Below are 22,468 nucleotides of genomic sequence, written 5' to 3'. Positions count from 1 at the left end.
TACATCGACTTTATTGTATGTAGACCTACATTTGTATGATTAATATAGCTTATAAGTGGCACATAGCTCTGAAAGAAAATAGGAAATATTAATAATTGAGTCATATTTTTTTTTAAATATAAAAAGTGTGCCACACCATTCAATATGATAAAATGTTCTTGCTTCGGTTCGCAAAAAGATCTTTCATTTCAAATACAGTTGGTATTGTAAGGGACTAATGACAATCAATTAGCTCGCAAATCCCCAATATGAAAATAACAAGGTAGAGTAAATTAGTGCACATGTTGGGCACATCACAAGCAGTGTGTTTCTTCCAGACTTTTTTCTTGGGTTGGGGGGGGGGGGGGAACAGTGGCGTAGCTAGGATTTTTGGGCCCCTTTGCAAAAAGTGTTAATGCCCCCCCCCCCCCCCCCCCCCCAGAGGCGTAGCGACCGGGGACAAACTTTCGATTTGCACACCCCCCTCAGACTTCGATTTGCATCCCCCCCTCAAAATTTCGATTTGCACCCCCCCCCCCCCTCCCTCAAACTTTCGAAAAAGGGCCCCTATTTGCCTTGGACCCCTATGCCTATCTTACGCTAGTTTTACGGTAGCTACGATACTGGGGGGGGGGGGGAGGGGGACACTTGAAATTTTTGGGGTGGGGGAGGCGGACACTGTTAAAAGTATATATTTTCTATATACATTCCATTTCGTTAGGGTGGGGGAGGGGGCGTTAGACTCTCTGAAAATATTATTATTATATATTTTTACAACACTAAATAACTATAATAACAAAAATTAGTCAAATTTTAAGTAACAGAAAACAAGACAAAAAATGTCGAATCGGTAAAGCTTATTGTGTTTGTTAAACCTAAAAGTCTCAAGTTCGAACCCTCGGACAGATGAGGCTCTGTAGCTGGGGACAGCAACTCTTCTAGGAGAGATAACTCCAAAATCAAACTGCTGCCTTGTAGTTTGTTCTTGGTTGGACAAAGGCTATGGAAGCAAATCTAAAGAGAAAAGCAGGCTGAAATCGGAGTCAATGGCCTCCAATGGCGCATAACCAGTTGACATACTTAATTGTGTTGGAGGGGATCCCTTCCAACACTAAAATTAAGAAAGAAGAAGTTTCATATTATCTTCTCCCTACCCTCTCTCATACATCTTTACAAAAAGCCAGACTCCCCCCTCCCTAAAATGACGACACCCCTTATCATACAACTCCCCCCCCTAAAATTGCAGTTGAATTTTTCTTAAACGCTATTTTTCCAAAATCTTGTCGGAACTGTGTCAACATGGAGTATTTTAATTAATTCATACTACAATATATTAAATCAGTTTTCTAAAACGCGAAATAGCGGCTAAAATTCGTTTTCTAACATTGCTTTTTTATAAAGCAAAAGTGTGACGTCACACCATCTGAACCCTCCCCCCTCATTACACACCGTCAAAAAATTACGGACCCCCCCCCTAGTAGATATAACAGTAAAATTAATCTAAAAAGTGAAATCAAATGGTAGATCTAGATCTATAAATATAATATAATATTTGGCTAGCTGTAAAAATATTTATCTGACAATATTTGATGTGTAACGTGACTACGACAAGCAAAAAGTGAAAAGTAAACATCATCAGTAAACATTGTTTACTAAACAAAAAAGAATCTTTTTGTATTAATAAAAATATGGCGAGTGGAGTAGATATAGAATCTAGATTTAGAAACAAATATGAAACCAGAATCAAGATTTGATATAGAATTTAGATCTAATTTTTAAATAGGCCTATAAAATTCAATGTCTTTTTAATTTTTAAATCTACTCATTTCATTCATTCAATCAATCAGCAATCATCATTCATTTCATAGTTCAGAAATTCATCACTGCTGTTCTTGAATATTGAATACGTAATTACGTATGACTCATACGGATTAAACTTTTTACTAATCTAGATCTAGACTAGATCTAGTCTAGTTTCTAGAAAGAATGCGAGTAACACAGTACTTTCGGTTTGTTTCTAGATCTATGTGAAACGGTTACTGAATGGTGCTCAATGGAAATCAAGAGTTCCGATTTTTTTTTTTGCTACGTCTGTCCGCAGACGCCCCTTTACTCTTTATTCTTTATAGACTCTAGATTCTAGATCTAGAATTTCTAGATCTAGTTACTAGACAAAGTGTCAGTGACATGGTCACTGAGTCAGCTCTTCATTGTTCAACTAGATCTAACTACTAAATTATTAAATTAACCAATCCGTTCACAGTTCACACCCTCTTTGTTTACTGCTCAGTGTTCTTGTGTCAAAGTTCATTTTGCTTCTACTTCTTGCATGTAGAAAGAAAGTAATCTCTAGTAGATCTAGGCCTAGATCTATATGATATTTTATGACAAAATCTATTAGTAAGATTAGGCCTAATCATAAATTTACTCTAGGCTATTAAAATATTAATATAGATAGACTATGATAGAGGCCTAGCCTTATTAATTTAAATTTATTACAGCCTCTAATAACCATATTCTATGCTATTTAATAAGTTAAAGTTAATAATATTAATATCAATGTTGAATATAATCAATATATTATATACTGCCTATATTCAGAAAACCTACTTCTAAGTCTTGTTATTGAAATCAAATTTCAAATTGTAAAATTTTGCTACAAGTTACAAGCTTTGTGAAAGTGTAAAACTAAAACCAGGAATATGAAGAGTGCTCTACTCTAGTGATAGGAGGATCAAGAGGCATTGGAAGACAAATCGCATTGAAGTTTGCAGAAAACGGATACAAAGTTTGTGTAGCTGCAAAAACTACCGAGTCAAATGAGAAGCAACCAGGTAAGGATTGTGTAATATTTAGCTGCACTCATTACATTTTAGGCCTACCCAAAACTCACTGTTAGTGAAAGTCATCACAACAATATCTTTCATACGTAATATCCTTTTAATGAGACTTCTCCTTGCAACAGTATCAAAGAGCGAAATTAAAAAAAAAACAACAGCACATTTTTTTCAATCTTAATTTTAGGTACAATTTATGATGTTGTAAAAGAAATTGAAGACAAAGGTGGCAAAGCTTTTCCAGTATGCTGTGATGTCCGAACTGAAGAAAACATCACCAATACATTAAGCAGATGCGTGGAACAGTTTGGTCACCTGGATGTTGCTGTGTATAATGCAGGTAAATTATTTACACTACATAAGATAATGTAGATTCAATTAGAAATAGTCAGATAAGAGTAGTGGAAAGGGCTCTCCACACCTAGGAAACTTGCGATACCTCATTTACTGGACACCCAGGTGTGGTGCGCTATGTGGCAGATATTGTTTTTTTTTCTTAAGAAGGTATTTTCTGTTGACTTTCAGGAGCTGTTTTGTGGAAAAGTGTTCAGGAAACTCCACTTAAGAGATGGGACTTGATGAACCAAGTCAATGCTCGGGGCGCTTACTGCATGGTGCAGAATATATTACCACACATGCTTGAAAGGAAGACAGGACGTTTGATACTGGTTTCACCTCCTATATATAACAGGTAGGGAGTATATATGTAAAAATAGAATGTCAATTGGGCCTAGTCGATTGGAAAACAATATCTGTTTCACTTTGTTTTTAATATTTTCCAGGTTTTTTAAAGGTAAAACTCCCTATTCAATGACAAAGGTGGCAATGACTGTGCTGGTGCATGGGCTGGCTAATGAGTTGCAAGAAACAGGTAATTAAGCCACTGATGAAAACAAAATATTTGTCCCTCTAGAAAAGACAATTAGAAAACATTATTTATGCCTTAGCTGAATAGCATTCAGAGTTTCTTCCAGGCATCTCTTCGGGGGGGCGAAGCCCCCCCGAAAAATTTTTACCGCCCCCCCGAACGAAATGAAATTTATATAATTTATATAGAAAATATATACTTTTAACAGTGTCCGCCCCCCCGAAGAAAGTTTACCGCCCCCCCGAAGATTTCAAGTGCCCCCCCCCCCCGGAGAAAAAAGTCTGGAAGAAACACTGATAGCATTGTCACTGTTAGACCGAAGTATAATTCACTGTGTCATACGACTAGTCCTAGATCCCCATTCTTACTCAACATAATTTACCCACCTTCTGCAGGTGTGTCAATCAGTGCTCTATGGCCTGCCACAGTTATAGAGAGTCATGTGACTCAGGTACGGAACTTGGCACCATGTTACATGAGGAAGTCAACCATTTTTGCTGATGCCTGTTTTGGTATTGCAGAAGAAAAGACTGACAAGTAATTTTTAATTTTATTTGTTACATATTCTATGTTATCAATAAATAATTAATATTATATTATAAATTTGTTTAAATGCAGTTAAGGCTGATGTATTTACTTTATAAAGAGGATGTTAATAAAAAAATGTTGTCTGTTTCAGTTTCATACCTGAAATTTTTAAACACTTCTTTTAAGTGTTTCAACTTGAAAAATATTTGTTAAACTTTTTTTTGTACTTAATTAATTTTCTAATATTGATTTTTTTTTTCTGCTAGATTAAATGGAAAAGCCTTAATAGATGAAGATTATTTGAGATCTGAAGGGGTCACAGACTTCTCTAAGTACCGTTGTGACCCTAACCAAGAGCCAGACCGCATGATGCCAAAACAGCTGCCATCTTTGCTAGTAGCGGAGGAGTTAAACGATCCACCTGTTTCATCCAAGTTATGATATGCCTGTGCTTTTGATATATTTCAATTAAAACCAAAGAAAAATTGTTATGAGAACACTGTGAAAAAATAACCTGTGATTTAAAATGGTTGTTTTTTTTTGACATGTTTAATATTGTTGTCACTTAATGAAAAGTGGTTTCTAATTGATGAACCCAAAGTCTTACCTGTTCACCTGACTGCTAGTCACAGTTGGACATTAGTTGTATTATTTTACTTTTATTAAATAAATATACAATGAAATAATTAAATGGCATTGTAATATTATTTTGATTGCATACTGATGTAATGACCTAGAACGATAAAGAGTTAATACTTTTTATTTTAAAAATGGTTAAATTTTGATTACCATTTCTTTTCATGTTTTTAAATGAAATTTAAAAAACCCATATACTATATTGTTAAAAAAAATTCTTCTTAAAATTACATTAATCTAGACTCTATGCACTGAGCAGAATAAATAAAATGGCAAAATTTTATTGTAAAACCATTTGTAGATAATTTTTTAAAAATTTATTTCTCTGTTGATCATATTTTTAATAAAATCTTTACATTTTAAGAATCCACAATTTCTTTCTGCACACATTATGAGATTATAGTAAATCTGACATAATAATTGATGAATTATATCTTTAGTACTCTTTTTATTTTTATATTTATTGAATGCTTTTTCAACACAAATAATCAGTGCTGTATTCCTAATAATAATCCATTAATGTATAATGGAACTATTGCTACTATGTAACAATACTGTTTACCACAGTGGTGATATAACATTTCTTGAAATATTTTATTAGGATGGTAACTTTATTTCAGTTTGTTATTGTTAATTTTGTGGCAGTGTGTGTACTGCTCAGATTGACTGTACTTTGTTTTTCCATCTAAGGATTTCCTTTTGGATACTGTATAAATTTGCTATTCTTGTGCCTTAAAAACATTGCAGTCCCAAATGTTATTGTTGTTTCTGTATGCACCTGAGTATTAAATTAAATATTTTTGGTAAAACTCTTAATTTGTGATATTTTTCTTCAACTACCATATTTTCAAGCAGCCTACAATTTTGAACAGCATAGTTTTTATATTAGTTGCGTTTTGTGGTTTAAAGGTCTAGGACTTCAGAATTAATTTGGTCGAGTAAATAGTTTGGATTGAAACATTTATAGCTGGAGAGCTGTTAGGACTGAAATGTTTATAGCTGGAGTCAGATGTTAGGACTGAAATGTTTATAGCTGGAGTCAGCTGTTAGGACTGAAACATTTATAGCTGGAGTCAATGGTTTGGAATGCAGCATTTATTTTTGGGATTGGCCTTTGGAAAATGAGTCACTTAAAATGGAGTATATATATAGCCTATATATATATATATATATATATATATATATATATATATATATATATATAGGCCTATATATTTATAATGCTAATAAGAACCTTTTTAAAATAAATATTAAAAGTGTCCTTACATTGTCATAGGTGCACCTACTTCTAGTCTATCAAGTATAAAACATATAGTTGCACTAGATGTGAGTTGGGTGGAGCTTCAATCCAGTAGCGTAGCGAGGGGGGGGCGGGACATATGTCCCCGGGCGCCGACCTTAGGGGGCGCCAAAATGAGTTGGAAAAATAAATTGAAAGGTTGACGGAGGGGGGGGGGGGTGCAAATGGAAATCTCGAGGGGGGGGGGTGCAAATCGAAAGTTTGATGGGGGGAGGTGCAAATCGAAAAGTTTGTCCCCGGGCGCCGGGAAGGGTCGCTACGCCTCTGCTTCAATCACAAGACAAGGAAAACGGATGTGAAGATGTGTTATTAAAAGCTTGTTTAAATTGCCACATGCATATTAAAAGCTTGTTTAAATTTAATTGCCACATGCATATGAATAGGGCAGGGGTGGGCAACCTTTTGATGTCAAGGTGCGGCTCTCGAGTTCCATGCACAATGATTAATAATTATATTATTTCATTTTCTAAACTCATAAAAATATTTACTGTAAAGAAAAACAACTTTAAATAGGATTAAAAAACTCATCAGAGAACAGTGAGAATAGGTGAGGTAGAAAGTAAATGGAAGCTGACAGCCGCTTTGGCACCAGGCCCAACCCCACAGCCGTGCTGTAGCCAGCCCCCCGTCGACCATTCCACTATTGCCACTGCTGAAGTGCCGACTTTTTCGAATATCGTTAAATGGGGAATGTTATTTTATTCAGAATGCATCCCTCTTCGAAGTATTTTAGTTATAGTATCCTACGGTGGAGCCAGGTACTGGACTGTGGGGAACAAGTAGGGTGGAAGATAAGCACTGTGAGAACCGAAGGACAGAAGCGACCGATTCAGTTATCAAACCTATATCTAAGCCAGTTAGTTGAGGGCTGCTTGGCTATGGGAGACACCTCCTGAGCCAGTAGTGTCCGTAAAGAAAGAAAAAAACAAAGTTATTGGCTTCTAATGTGGATTGGGATTGTCCTATAGTTACATTATTTGATAACTAACTTACTCATAGCAGAGCTAGCTAAAACACTTTTTTGTGCGAAACATGTTTTTCCATGAATCAATATTAGTTCATATTTACCCGGTATTTATTTGAAATAAACAATTAAATTTATTTACTTAATTCTAATCAAATTGGAAAAATAATGTTAGGGCTCTTAAAAAACTGGGAAATTTTGTAATTTATAACTTTTGGCTCTTTCGACTCAATAGGTTGCCGACCCCTGGACTAGGGTAGTTCAGAGGCTATTTCTGTTCATGATATTATGATATTTCGGGGTAGTGTGACTCCCACCAAAGAGTAAAATACGTACAAGGTGATCAAAAAAAACATACCATAACAGAGGGACATAAATAATATATACAAAAAACCCAAGACTTCATATAAAGCTGCAAAAATATTACTAAATAAAAAAAAATGTTTCTACAAATATTAGTTAAACATAAACTTCATTACACAATGCCAAATATGAATGTAAAATTATGGCAGTTATAATAATCTGAGAATTAAATTTTAATAAATTAATACTTTTGCTTTATAAATAAAGATTTTAAAACTTCAACAAACTTATGAAGTAGCCTCCCTTTATATTTTAATGCAGTATTGATTTCCCTTTACAATAAATAATATTGATGCCATAAAATAGTGTAAATTACTGTAAAAACGACACGAATATAATATCGACATTAATACATTGAAATTGAGTTCCATGAGATTTTAAAAGGCTCCCTAATAATCCCTGCTTTTGCCACAGCGTATCTCCCCCTCCTCCTGCCGTCCACGTAGGGTATATACGACTAAAATTAAAATCAACAAAAATTGCTTATAAGGTAATTAAGAGTAATTTATCTTGACGTGTATATATCTTGTTGATGAGAACACTTTAGTCACTGCATTTTTATTTGTGTAGACCTTACAGGTAGGACCTAGTAACGTACATTTTGTTTCAATCGTGTCAAATTTGTTACATCGCTTTACCCGTAAAGTGTAAAGTCAAGCAAAAGAAAACATGGATGACCTAGTCTATGCTGGAAGCCATTTCTGACGTCTGCTAGACAAAAGAAAACCATTTACTTTAATATGACTTCACACTTTTCTGAACGAGATTAGTAAAATGTAGCCATACAGAAATAAATCTATGTTTCGCAAATTCTTAGTTTCTTTTACAAAAATTAAATAAATAAATAAAAAAAAACAAAAAAAAAACGACTTATAAATATGATAAAACTCCGACATTGAATGTTTTAAAACCCCGAAATTATAACAAAAATGATGAACATCCCATTTTGTGATTAATAATGGGATACTTCACATAATTCTTAAAATATGAACAAATAGTTTAGACAATTGTGCCAATATAGGCCTTCAAGGGTTGTGTGTGGGTGAATTTAAGATACGAATTATTACTATGTCGTGATCTGTTAATTATCAAGTCTATACCAGGGGTCGGCAACCTTTTGAAGCGGAAGAGCCAAAAGTTACAATTTTCAAAATTTCCCTGGTTTTAAAGAGCCACTAACATTTTTTAATTTAAAATATGTTATGTTTTATTAAGATTATTAGTATTTGTTCAAAGAGTTGGAGAGCCGCATCTTGATATCAAAAGAGCCGCATGCGGCTCGCGAGCCGCAGGTTGCCGACCCCTGGTCTATACCTTTTTCTAGACTTGCGACGCCAACTAGAATCCGATCGTAATATTGAGAACAGTGGGGGAGATGGTACTCCCGTCAAAGAATTTCGAATCATTATGAACATGATTCCCATTGATAACTGACTAAATATGGAAATTCAGAATATATATAATATCATTAAAATATAAATATTATGGTTTTAAAAATATAATTATAATTATTTTAATTATGTAACAAAAATTAATTATCAAGCAATTATTCAAGTAATAAACTAAATGGTAAAAATTAAATTGTTAATACAGTAATACTTTGTACTAAAAGTTAAATATAACATGAAATTAACACGACAAATCAACTTAATAAAATAATTATTTTTTGTAATAGTTCCTTCCCCTGATACGTTTTCTTTGGCAGTGTAGCCTCCCCTGAAATGTTCTTGAGTTATTTTTTGGGCAAAAATTCCTATTCGTAGGTCATCCGTCAAGGTGCTTTTCATCACGTAGAATCGAAAATAGGCCTACTTAAACGTCCCATAATCTAGGATAAAACATTTTTTCGTTAATTAAAAATGTTGGCTACTTGGCGCCGGTATCGTTTTCTATTTACAATTTACAATTTTTTAAATCGATAAATGTCGTGAAGACAATAATTATACGTTCTTTAAATCTTACAAATACATTCATCACTGGCCTGTGTAAATCTGACATGGGGTCATCCATAAATGACGTCACACTCGTAGGGGGGAGGGGGGGGTCCGTAATTTTGTGACGATGTGTGATGAGGGGGAGGGGGGGGGGGTCAGATGTTGCGACGTCACATTTTTGCATTATAAAAAAGCAATGTTAGAAAACGAATTTTAGACGTTATTTCGCGTTTTAGATAACTGTTTTAATAAATTGTAATAGTTTAGACAAGATTTTGGAAAAATATCGATGTTTAAAAAAAATTTAACTGCAATTTTGAGGGGGGGTTGTAGGTTGAGGTGTGACGTCATTTTAGGGGGGGGGGGTCTGGCTTTTTGTGACGACGTGTGACGGAGGGGAGGGGGGGGAGGTAAAAATCGTCAAAAAAAGCGTGACGTCATTTATGGATGACCCCCATGCGTACAAGTTTATTTAACATACTCTTAGATTAATTCCCTCATATTTCAGTCAACACGGGCAGTGTTTTGATTTAATTCGCTCTTCTATTAAAAAAAAAAAACATTACTAAAATTTAATTTAAACCATTCCGCTACACTCACTTCGCCCGTGTTAACTATTATAGATCATTCAGTTGTGGAAGCGGAGCGGTATTACGACATATTAAATTGCGTATTTTATTAAATAAAAACACAAACCTGCCGAACAGCCTTCTTGTCCGTTTTTACTAGAAATGATTATCTGTTTACCTCCGTTTGACGCTAAACGTATTAAGCCTTGGCCTGGATCTAAATATTATTTAATGATTATGCTTTTAATTATTTCAAGTTTCTTCCAGGCAACTCTTCGGAGCCCCCACCCCCTCCCGAACGACATGGAATTTATATAGAAAACATATACTTTCACCAGTATCCGCCCCCCCCCCCCTGGAAAATGTTAACCCCCCCCCCCCCCCCGAAAATATCAAGTGCCCCTTCCCCCCCCCCCCCCCCCCCCCAAAGAAAAAAGTCTGGAAGAGACACTGGTTCAAGTTACCATTTATTTTATATTATAGGCATATGGGCGTAATTAGGTCTACTAGATTCTAATTAGCCTTAAAAAAACCCACTCTAACTAAATTACTACAGATGATGAAACTTCACATTTAACATAGGGTAGTGGGTGCGTCGAGTTTTCCGTTTTCACAAACTTAGATTAGGTCACATTGCAGATTTTTTGTTCCTGAAACCAACCTTCTAAGAGGCATATAATAGAACTAATAGTGTAGTGTAGTTTTTTTGAAGGATATTCGAGTAACTCGAGTAACATACGTCAATAGAGTATAGTCCAAACAGCAGTGTCCTACAGTGTCAACCTACAAACGATGGACTTGGAAAGAATAGACACAGTAGAATAATGTTTTCAATATCTAAATATAAAAAAATTATCAAATAAAACTACTACCTGGTATAATAACAAGCTCTTAAAAATATTCTTTGCCATGCTATAACATTAAACGTTTACATACCCTTTGGGACATACACTATATGTTTACTATTGTAACTAAAGAAAATAGGTCGATTTAGTGAATTTGAAAGTATGTAATTAATAGTGTTTTTGTTTAATATTTCTCATGTATTCTTGTCTTCTACAGTGGAACAGACCTCCCCCCCCCCCCTCGTCCCAGTGTGGCTAAACATTGCCCAACAACTTGGTGAACTCAGTTATCTGCCCGAATGGCCACAAGGGTAACTTTTAGCTTTTGTTCTACTTAGATTGATTTATTTACTTTGGTTTATAGTGAACCAAAACACTATTTTTACATATTTTCCCCCATCTTTTCCTGTAGAATAGTTTTCCAGGTTTCATAGGATCTTTGCTGTAGAATTAGAATATTTTTTCTGATTTTGTAGCATCCTTCTTGTAAAGTAGATTTTTAGATCTTTTACAATTTTTTTCCCTATAAAATAGTATCTGATATATAGTTATATTACATTCTCAAGGACACCATGATAGCTCTAACCTTTTCCTAATCATTTTTACCTTTTTCTTAATCATCTTTCTAGTCTGTCCCAATTTTCTTTAACTACATGTATAACATCTCTGCAGCAAGTAATCCTGTTGTTTGGACCTCGTATGTGACAGTATAGCTGGCAATGTGGATCAGTGTTGCCAGGATGTGTTATTTGTATTATTTACTTTAAAAAGACAGTTTATGTTGGGATGTAATTTTATTTTGTTTTTAAACAATGTACATTTAATTCAAGCATTAAATTAAATGATGTTACAAACTTTTGTTTTCTAAAAATTATGTTAAATGTATACTATCTGATATAAAAAAGGTTTTAAAAAAACGTTGGTAGTTTTTCCACAAAAAGAAAATCCTTAAGACATGAATGTACAAGATGATTAGCATGAAAGACACCATATCACATTGTGAGTAACACATTTGTATCCCTGACACTTCACACACACAGTCACGGTTATAAAAATATATTGTAAAAGTTTCTTTTAAACAAAAAATCAAATAAACCTCCACTAATATTTAAATAAAGTTACAGTTTCTAGATTTCAGAAATCTAACAATTTTGTAGAAATTGTTAAAATTTGCTTTTTAAATATACAATTCTTTTGATTGTCAAAATCACATTATTTCAGGTTTACACAATTGAGTTTCTCATAAATATAAGAAAGTGTTTTAATACTGAATTTAAATAAATAGATGTTCACATTCACAAATTTCAATCAATCTAGAACAGTGTCAGGGAAAAATGATCATAACAATACATATATCTAAACAATCTGATGATTTACTAAAAGTCCATAATAGGACTTCACTAAAAATATATTAAACTTAACAATCTGATGATGTATTAAACATCAAATAATAGGGCATAACTAAAAATAAATATCTAGGATAAATAACAATGACAGTGCTTGAGCTAACTATGATATTATTTTAATTCCTAAAGGGATTCATTTTTAAATCTTGAGTAGTACACAGTTATAGACTTGCTACTAGATTATAGGGAATAACTTGTACATTTGGAAACTTTACATATGGAAATAGAACCCCTTGAGATATTATATGATTATACAGACTACACACTTGGCATAAAATATAACATTTCTGACCATGTACAATGTAAAGAATTAAACATTTTACAATTACTAGTACTTTTAATAAAATACAGAATATGTAAGAGATAAAATATATTGCACAGCTGAGTTATTACCTATAATGTTTTAAACATTTTATTTAGAACTTTTTATAAGATTCAATTCATGAACACTTAATACACTTATCCAATAATTCACATATAATGGTGAAGCTACTTATCTAACCGACATTACAACCAACAGCTAACCATCACTTATAGACATCATGAAAAGAGATGCTATGAAAAGGGAAATGATGTAAAAAAATTCTAAACATGACTGAAAAACATGTAGTAACTCTATTGAGCAAAACAAAAGTTGTCTCCCTTTATAGTTTACTCTGAAACCATGGTGTATTATAAAATAAATACCTTTATGGCTCAATGTCCCACGTATTTACAATCTATATCACAATCATTCTAATCACATTTATGCAAACCATTTTGAACCCTGACTTTTTAAATCTCATCATCATCCATAATAATTCAGTATAGCCTAAATATATCCAGTAAAAGAGATTTAAAAAAGGAATGTCAACAAAGAAATCCATTGAATAAAGTCAATCTTTGATCAAATGTTGTACTTCAATTCTTGACCGTCCAATCTTTGATCAGATGTTGTACTTCAATTCTTGACCATCCAATCTTTGATCAGATGTTGTACTTCAATTCTTGACCATCCAATCTTAGATCAGATGTTGTACTTCAACTCTTGACCGTCCAATCTTTGATCAGATGTTGTACTTCAATTCTTGACCGTCCAATCTTTGATCAGATGTTGTACTTCAATTCTTGACCGTCCAATCTTAGATCAGATGTTGTACTTCAATTCTTGACCGTCCAATCTTTGATCAGATGTTGTACTTCAATTCTTGACCGTCCAATCTTAGATCAGATGTTGTACTTCAATTCTTGACCGTCCACTGTCAGCAACACCACAACGTTCTTGTCCACCCAGACAAGCCGCACCAGTTTTAAGATGTTGACGGCCGCTGTGGTGGATACAGGTGGTGTGTTGTAGGTCTTTAGCAGCTTTGTTTGCTGGGATCCTATCCCAAACAACGAATTGGATGGAGTCTGAAAGAAACCAGTTTTGACATTTAATGATCAGTAAACTGTAAGAAAAAAACAACATAAAGTTTCTCTTTAGAGTTAGTGATCCATTGGGCAGATGAAGTAGAGTTCATATGTTTCTTGACTTCAGTATATAAAGGGATAGTGTGGTCAGCACTATGTCCAGCAGCCTATACTTTCCCCAATGTAAGTCAGGTACCCATCAGAGCTGGATGAACTGATTCTACATATATTTGATTATAACCTCCCCAGTTTTAAAACTCAGTTAACTGCAGTCTTTTTTTTACATACAAAATATGAATAAGGTGTAGTCTGCAGTCAAGTTCACAATGAAATATTGAGATATACTCTTCTTAAAAAAAACTAGAGAACATCTTTACACAGATGAGAGTGGATTCCACAATGGAGAAAAACTTCAGTGATTGGCCTCCAAGATAGATCAATGGCCTAGGGGCCCAAAGTCTAGTGTTATAGAACTTTTGATGTATGAATTTGTTTTGAGAGTTGAAGTCAGATCATAGGAAACAGGAGTAAAATAAATTGGCAGCCAAACTGGCACGTACCTGCCAAAATTTGAGCTTGCAGTCAACATGTGAAAAAGTGGCCAGGTATTTCCCATCAGCATTGACAGCTACTGCGGTGATGATTCCCTGGTGGCCATTGATTGTCTGGAGGACAGAATACACAAATATATGTGGTTTTACTGGGGTATCAACTACATAAAGTAAACAAAATATTAAAAGGCCAATACTACAGGTAGCATTAATGATGATGTAAAACTACTTTTTTTTTAAAGATTATGGTTTATTCTGTATATTATGTTATAAAGCTTTAAAAGTTTAGAATTAAAAAAAAACCTTTAGAAATCTGTCATATCATTTTGAAGGTAAAACAAACGAGATCCATGTACTATTTTTACAATATGCTGGTATGTAATATAGCCGAATATGTTTTCAATATCCTAACATGTAATGTAATATATTTACAATATCTTGACATAAGTCATGTGACATGTTTTAAAAATCATGACAACTGTCATGTAATAAGTTTAAAATATCATGACATTAGGATAGATATTACCTGGCATTTTGAATGCTGTTTCATCTCATACAAAGCTATTGTACCATTTTTGGCTCCAACCCAAACCCTCTTGGTTGACTGGCAATAGGCCACCATGCTAAACCTAAAAGATAAAATATTTCAGTAGGCAACCATGCTAAACCTAAAAGATAAAATATTTCAGTAGGCCACCATGCTAAACCTGAAGGATAAAATATTTCAGTAGGCCACCATGCTAAACCTGAAGGATAAAATATTTCAGTAGGCCACCATGCTAAACCTAAAAGATAAAAACTTTCAGTAGGCCACCATGCTAAACCTGAAGGATAAAATATTTCAGTAGGCCACCATGCTAAACCTGAAGGATAAAATATTTCAGTAGGCCACCATGCTAAACCTGAAGGATAAAATATTTCAGTAGGCAACCATGCTAAACCTAAAATATTTCAGTAGGCCACCATGCTAAACCTGAAGGATAAAATATTTCAGTAGGCAACCATGCTAAACCTAAAATATTTCAGAGCTTAGTTAAAATGAATTAAATACAAAACAAGCAATTTTTTACTTTACGAGTGACTTGAAAAATAAATAAACAACTGACAAACCTGCAAATAGCTGGAAAAAGATCTGTCAAACCTTTAGCCTTCAACGCAGCAAGGTCAAGGCAAAACATTGTCACATCCATAGCCTGCAAAGTTGAAATCATTTAGTTTACACTTGACATAAGAGAAAAAATATCTTGTTTTAATATCAATTTCTCTCCTTTGTCACTCAGTGAAGAAACAGACAGAACTGAAAGTAAATTTAGTCCAACTTGTAGTGAAAAGAAACCTCAATCTAGCCTGGAATCTAAATTCTTGTGAGGTTTCCATCTAGCCTAGAATCTTAAGACGTTTGAGCTAGCAATGGGCCCTTCAACAGTCTCCACAGATCATCCATAGGGTTTAATACCGGGTTTACACTTGCGACATGTATACTATACATGTCTAGAAAAAAAAACTTCGCTATAGGGCCTAAGATAATAGGGGAGCCTACTCACTTATTGCGAAGTTTTTTTTCCTAGAAATGTATAGTATACATGTCGCAAGTGTAAACGCGGTATAAGGATGAATTAACCATTGTAAAACAAATAAATTTAATCCCACACACTTACCTCAACAATGAGATCAGCCACATCATTGGGTATCTTCTCCACCAGCAGCTCAATGATGTGCAAAATTTCAGCAGAGGCCCTGGCCAAAATGACGTTCTGTATGTGGGTGTTCTGGTGCTGGGCATTCTGGGCCAGGGCGTTGTAGCGGGCCACCTCTTTGGCCATGGTGATAATAAAGGCCGGAGGTCGCGCTGTAGCAATGAGCGACAGAGCGTGACGAGCAGACCTGCATGCATCAGCTGCCGGAGACAGTGGCAGGCCGTACGTGGTGCTGAAAGTACACATACACACACCAGTTGTAGGGTAACTTACTTTCACTCACTAAAACTGTCAGTGTGTTGGAATTCAACTTCAAACATTCCTTAAAGGGTTTGGCAATTTTATTTTCACTTTCTCAAAACTAATGTTAAAAAAATTATTCAGAAAGTGTGGAAAGAGAAACTTAAATTTTTAATTAATAAGTAAACAGAATATAGAAATAGTGTGAAAATGTATTTTAAATAAATTCTAATTAGTTTAGACTAGTTTAAAATTTCTAGTTTTCCTAAACATTTATTATAACTATGAGTAAGAATTTTACTTTTACTGTCTGAAATTTTAATTAGGGATAAAAATTAAGATTCTTCTCAAATGTGTGTAGAAGTCTAGAATGTAAACCATTAGTAAAATATTTAAGCTGGAGCAGCCAACAGTACAAAAAAAGCAAGAAAAATATGTGAAGGCTTAATCATGTAGAAAAAATTTGCATAATAAAGATAAAGCCCCAAAAACTAGAACCCTTTTATAAAACACCATAATATGTCTAATGTTGTTTTAGTGATTACTATCATGCAATTAATGTATTATCTATTTATCAAGAGATATAATTGTACAATTCTACTAACCTCAGTGATAAATAAAAAACTAGAAAAATCTCTTTTAGAGTCAACAATGTATCAAATATTTGCATTTCACTCTATGAACTGCATTATTAACTTTTTGCCAGTGGTTTAATTAAAGATTATCTGAGAATGCTGATGTAGACATGAGGTCTAAACATTAATTCTGTTTTAAATTTAGCATATTTCTGTGTGAACAAAAAGGCTTTGTTTTAAAAAAAAATTCCATAGCTCATTGCAGAAACTGTTTCTGAAATTTAATCTTGATTTTATTTTTCTAAAAAAAATAAAATTATAATACTAAGCTATTAAAAATAAAATAATTTTATTTCTTCTAAGAGTTATTGCATCCTATTTTTTGTTTCAAATATTTTCTTTTAAAAACAACATAGTAGTACAAGAAAACCTGTAAATTTTTATTGTGTGCAAACAAAAAAAAACAGCATGAAAGGTGTTCTTTATTTTTTAAAGATTAATAACAACGAGACAGTAAGAGGTATCAAAGACATTTAAATAGAGAACACCCACAGGGCAACATTGATCAGCAAGAGCTTACACACCACTAGCAGGTCATTAGCCAATGGGTAACCAACATATATTGATCAGAGTCAATTAAAAAGTTATTTTACAGTTTCAAAGAAACAAAATTCCTGATATTTTTTACCAATTTAAAAAGTAATAAATTAAAAAGTTGTTATTTATTTCCACAACTTGCATGCCTACTCTCCATTTGATGAGGATTAAGACAGTATTTCTACCAACTACAGCAAATGTTCTTAAAATTTAGTTTAAAAAAAAATTCATTAACATGTCTAGAAATAAAAAAAAAATCTAAAGAGCAAGATATCTGTCACCATACAGTTGTATGTGCTGATGGTACTCACTAACCCATCAGTAACCAGTAGAACCCACCTGGACCACAGCTAGAGAAGAAAGCCATATGAACCCACATGGACCACAGCTAGAGAAGAAAGCCACATGAGCCCACCTGGACCACAGCTAGAGAAGAAAGCCACATGAGCCCACCTGGACCACAGCTAGAGAAGAAAGCCACATGAGCCCACCTGGACCACAGCTAGAGAAGAAAGCCACATGAACCCACCTGGACCACAGCTAGAGAAGAAAGCCACATGAACCCACCTGGACCACAGCTAGAGAAGAAAGCCACATGAGCCCACCTAGACCACAGCTAGAGAAGAAAGCCACATGAGCCCACCTGGACCACAGCTAGAGAAGAAAGCCACATAAACCCCCACTGAGCTACACCTCTTTCACCATTACACTCCAGCCCCACTACTGTATATCCTGGACATTCACCAATCCTAGTGATACTTTATCTCATTGCTGAGTGCAAATAGTGATGTGCTTAATAAAGTCAAGTGTTTTCATTATAGATACAAGATTTAAGTATTAAAACAAATGCCAGGGTATACAGTCAAATACCTAATGTAATGAAAACCCAAAACCTGAGTTGTGTTGTGCTAGTTTAGCTGACATACTCACAGTGCTTTCCTACTATTGGGTAAAACAAGAGTCTTTGTTAGAGGAGGTCATATAGCAGTCTTTGTTAGAGGAGGTCATATAGCAGTCTTTGTTAGAGGTGGTCATATAGCAGTCTTTGTTAGAGGTGGTCATATAGCAGTCTTTGTTAGAGGTGGTCATATAGCAGTCTTTGTTAGAGGTGGTCATATAGCAGTCTTTGTTAGAGGTGGTCATATAGCAGTCTTTGTTAGAGGTGGTCATATAGCAGTCTTTGTTAGAGGTGGTCATATAGCAGTCTTTGTTAGAGAAGGTCATAGAGCAGTCTTTGTTAGAGGAGGTCATAGAGCAGTCTTTGTTAGAGGAGGTCATATAGCAATCTTTGTTAGAGGTGGTCATATAGCAGTCTTTGTTAGAGAAGGTCATAGAGCAGTCTTTGTTAGAGGAGGTCATATAGCAATCTTTGTTAGAGGAGGTCATATAGCAGTCTTTGTTAGAGGTCATAGAGCAGTCTTTGTTAGAGGTGGTCATATAGCAGTCTTTGTTAGAGGTGGTCATATAGCAGTCTTTGTTAGAGGAGGTCATATAGCAGTCTTTGTTAGAGGTGGTCATATAGCAGTCTTTGTTAGAGGTGGTCATATAGCAGTCTTTGTTAGAGGTGGTCATATAGCAGTCTTTGTTAGAGGTGGTCATATAGCAGTCTTTGTTAGAGGTGGTCATATAGCAGTCTTTGTTAGAGGTGGTCATATGAGAGGTCAGGTCAAAGAAGTCTTTGTTTGAAGTGGTTATACTGTAATCTTTGTTACAGAGGTCATGTATTTAAAAAAATCTCATTTGCACAGTTACAAAATTAAACCATGTGTTTAACCCTCTACAGGTTGAATCTGTCCACAAATGTTAACCTTGTTTTATTTTAACAGTTGAAGCAGTGATCAAAAGAGAAGTGTTTACAATAAAAATGACCAAAAATATGCTACTGATAATTAAGTCCTGAGTTTTGAAGTGTAGAAGTACTAACAATTATTAAAAAAATAATTGTAGTTGGATTCAAGATAAAACATTCAACTCTAGCGGTGAAAACATGGAATACTAAGGTACACCCGTTTACATTGATACACTGTTTTCTTTGCCTTCAAAAGCAACATTGACTTGTAGTGGGTGAATGTTATTGTATATAGATGGTAACAAGGAAGGAACATTTAAAACAAATGGAAACGATAATTTGAAATATACAGGTAGACAGAACCCAGGTGTTGATGTAGGTGACTAGTTCAATAAAGACCAAAATAATTACATTAAATAAAAACCCACCAGTTTTGTTAGGGGTAAACTTTATTTACAAAATTAAAATAATTCCATAAACTACTGAAATTATTCAGATGCATTAGTGAAAAGAGATATTATTTAAATATCTTGGGAAAAAAAAGTATGGATGATTTTATTTTTAGCAGTGACTTATCATCAAGTGGATTAACGCCCTCTCCTGTTCCCACACAAGAGATGAATTATTAAGGTAGACAGGAAACAGATAAACAATCTAGGGTACAGTGAAGGGAAGATTCAGGCCCAATATCTATAGTCTTTTGTATTTTGATAGACATTTATTATATTGTATTTACTTACAAAATGTTCCTGTTTGTTTGGGTGAGGAAAATAAAATTGTTTAGAGGCCTCAACTAAAAAATACACACTGTATGATACAAAAATGATGTTAAAAAGTATGACGGGAAAATTGTAATTCTTGTTTCAGTCCTTCTGTAGGTCAAATTTTTAAAGAATGTGTTAGGCTAAGCTGTGCAGTATCAAAGATTGATGGTGTCATAACTATATCCAAAGTCAAGTATAAAGCCTATAAGTTTAGGTTTGCCTTAACAACAAGTTTACCATTTTTAGTGTGTTTCTAAATATTAGTGATTGGCTGATGTAGAAATATAAGAAACACAATTTTAAGTTGATATGCTGTGAGTGTCAATGCTTTTAGAACTTATAGATGATTTATGTTATCTCTAGAATTCATGTAATTAAGTTCCCTCATATACGCCATAGTTAGTCATGCTAATAATGGTCACAGGCTGATTTAATAACTTAATGGTGGGTTTAGCTAAATGTTAGTGTTATTCCTACTAATGAAAGCAATGCTGCTGATGCACTGAAATAAAGACTCCGTCAGATACCCGATGTCAAAATGCAAAGCACAGTTGAGGTGTTTATAAAATAGCATTGGGCATAAAAAGTGTCAACATTTTTTTCTATAAAGTGCAGTTAATGTTTACTTATTATACCAACCATGTTATGACATGAAATCTAGTTTTTTTACAGTGAATTAAGGCTAAAGGCAGATAAAATGGATTTTAGTGTTGTGTAAGATGAAAAGGTAAAAATTTCAATACAGCAGGGCAGCGCAGGTAAAAGGTCAGTGTCTTTATGCTCAGTGGGATAGTCTCCACAGATAGGAGATCCAGAGATTAAAATATCTCCACAGGTAGGAGATCCAGAGATTAAACTATCTCCACAGATAGGAGATCCAGAGATTAAACTATCTACACAGGTAGGAGAGTCAGAGATTAAACTATCTACACAGGTAGGAGAGTCAGAGATTAAACTATTTCCACAGGTAGGAGAGTCAGAGATTAAACTATCTACACAGGTAGGAGAGTCAGAGATTAAACTATCTACACAGGTAGGAGAGTCAGAGATTAAACTATCTACACAGGTAGGAGAGTCAGAGATTAAACTATTTCCACAGGTAGGAGAGTCAGAGATTAAACTATCTCCACAGATAGGAGAGTCAAAGATGAAATAAAAACTAGAAGAAGTCAAGAGTTTGTGTTCATAATTTGGACAGTCAGGTCCAGAGTCAAATTCTCATATATCAGCTCACTGCTCCACCCTGCCATAATGACAAAAATAATGACAAATGTAACTGTTAAAATAGTTGTTATGTATTATGAAGCACAAGCCATTCATGTGCGTAAAACTATGTGCTGATATCCCTACCCTTCTATAACTGGGCGGATTATGTGTGAAAACTCTTCCCTGAAACAGTACAGCTGGTTAGCACTCAACAATAAACTAAATAAAGCAGGCAAATCACGTAATCAAACAACAATCTGGCAAATGCCAATGCTAACTTTTATGATAACTTGTTAATCATTAGCAAATCAGTATTCACTTGCATTTCACAGTTCACTAACATCATTATTTACTTGAGTATTTTTGATCCCCAGCATATTAGTCCTATGTAATATATTGTCTTTAACTTCAATTAGCTTACAAAATTATATAAAATAGTATGCACTACACTTTTCTATTTACTAACCATAAAAAACATGTAATTAAATGAAACAGTTAAGCATGTCAACCATGATGGTTCGACTGACTTCTTCATCTGTTAGATCTAAACACAGCAGTGGTAGAGATTGTAAGCTCTAGTTAATTCTACAAGACAACCAACATCATCAAGCATTAGTTTTCCATTTCTTAAAACAATAAGCTTCTCTAGATTAAAATCTATAGCACTTGGGGTAGACTGTCTCTGCTAAATAAATATCTAAGGGAGATTAGATTTTAAACAACCCTAGGCTCTAGTGTGCATCAGTTCTTCAGTTCAATCATGTTAAAATTTCTATCTAGAAACACTGCATATTAAAAACAGTGAAGTTAAAAAAGTTGTGGAGAGAAATGAAACAAATCCAAGAATGTACCTGGGAATGAGTCTGTTGGAGTCTATGCTCAGCTCCAGGAGTCCCAGCAGGACGGACGAGGCATCCAGGTAAGCCTCCCAGACAGTGAAGCCCCGCCCTATCAGGTCAATGGCTGCCCTGCGGATGGGGGTGTGGGGGGGTAGCTTGGGGCTTGGTGGCTGCAGCAGCAGGAATGTTAGGGCTTTGCCTGCAACACAATACAGGAATGTTAGGGCCTGCAACACAACACAGGAATGTTAGGGCTTTGTCTGCAACACAACACAGGAATGTTAGGGCTTTGTCTGCACCACAACACAGGAATGTTAGGGCTTTGTCTGCAACACAATACAGGAATGTTAGGGCTTTGTCTGCAACACAACACAGGAATGTTAGGGCTTTGCCTGCAACACAACACAGGAATGTTAGGGCTTTGTCTGCACCACAACACAGGAATGTTAGGGCTTTGCCAGCAACACAATACAGGAATGTTAGGGCTTTGTCTGAAACACAATACAGGAATGTTAGGGCTTTGCCTGCAACACAACACAGGAATGTTAGGGCTTTGCCTGCAATATAATACAGGAATGTTAGGGCTTTG

The 22,468-nt window shown here is 34.6% G+C and overlaps 3 protein-coding genes across 3 annotated transcripts in view; 2 read left to right on the top strand and 1 right to left on the bottom strand.

Moving 5' to 3' along the window:
- Positions 1-22,468, top strand: part of LOC131935375 (putative tRNA N6-adenosine threonylcarbamoyltransferase) — a 325,139-nt gene that overhangs the window by 35,253 nt on the left and 267,418 nt on the right. The gene's annotated exons all lie outside the window — the stretch shown is intronic.
- On the top strand, positions 1,966-4,944 carry LOC131935432 (hydroxysteroid dehydrogenase-like protein 2). The gene is made up of 7 exons (XM_059291832.1): positions 1,966-1,971; positions 2,678-2,813; positions 3,004-3,156; positions 3,342-3,507; positions 3,599-3,687; positions 4,080-4,221; positions 4,479-4,944. The coding sequence occupies exons 1-7, from the start codon at positions 1,966-1,968 to the stop codon at positions 4,651-4,653; spliced, it is 867 nt and encodes a 288-aa protein (XP_059147815.1). The 3' UTR covers positions 4,654-4,944.
- The window catches only part of LOC131935431 (WD repeat-containing protein 7), a 39,185-nt gene continuing 28,326 nt past the window's right edge, over positions 11,610-22,468 (bottom strand). Inside the window, exons 29-34 of the mRNA XM_059291831.1 lie at positions 21,892-22,078; positions 15,831-16,101; positions 15,283-15,365; positions 14,699-14,801; positions 14,182-14,286; positions 11,610-13,621 (exon numbers count right to left, since the gene is read on the bottom strand). Of these exons, the coding sequence (XP_059147814.1) occupies positions 13,436-13,621; positions 14,182-14,286; positions 14,699-14,801; positions 15,283-15,365; positions 15,831-16,101; positions 21,892-22,078 (935 nt within the window). The 3' untranslated portion in view covers positions 11,610-13,435. The remainder of the gene's footprint in view (positions 13,622-14,181; positions 14,287-14,698; positions 14,802-15,282; positions 15,366-15,830; positions 16,102-21,891; positions 22,079-22,468) is intronic.

Source organism: Physella acuta, unplaced genomic scaffold, assembly GCF_028476545.2.
Source record: "Physella acuta isolate Inbredline_101_S28 unplaced genomic scaffold, ASM2847654v3 ptg000144l, whole genome shotgun sequence".
NCBI classification, from domain to species: domain Eukaryota; kingdom Metazoa; phylum Mollusca; class Gastropoda; family Physidae; genus Physella; species Physella acuta.
This window is presented reverse-complemented; position numbering and strand designations above follow the sequence as displayed.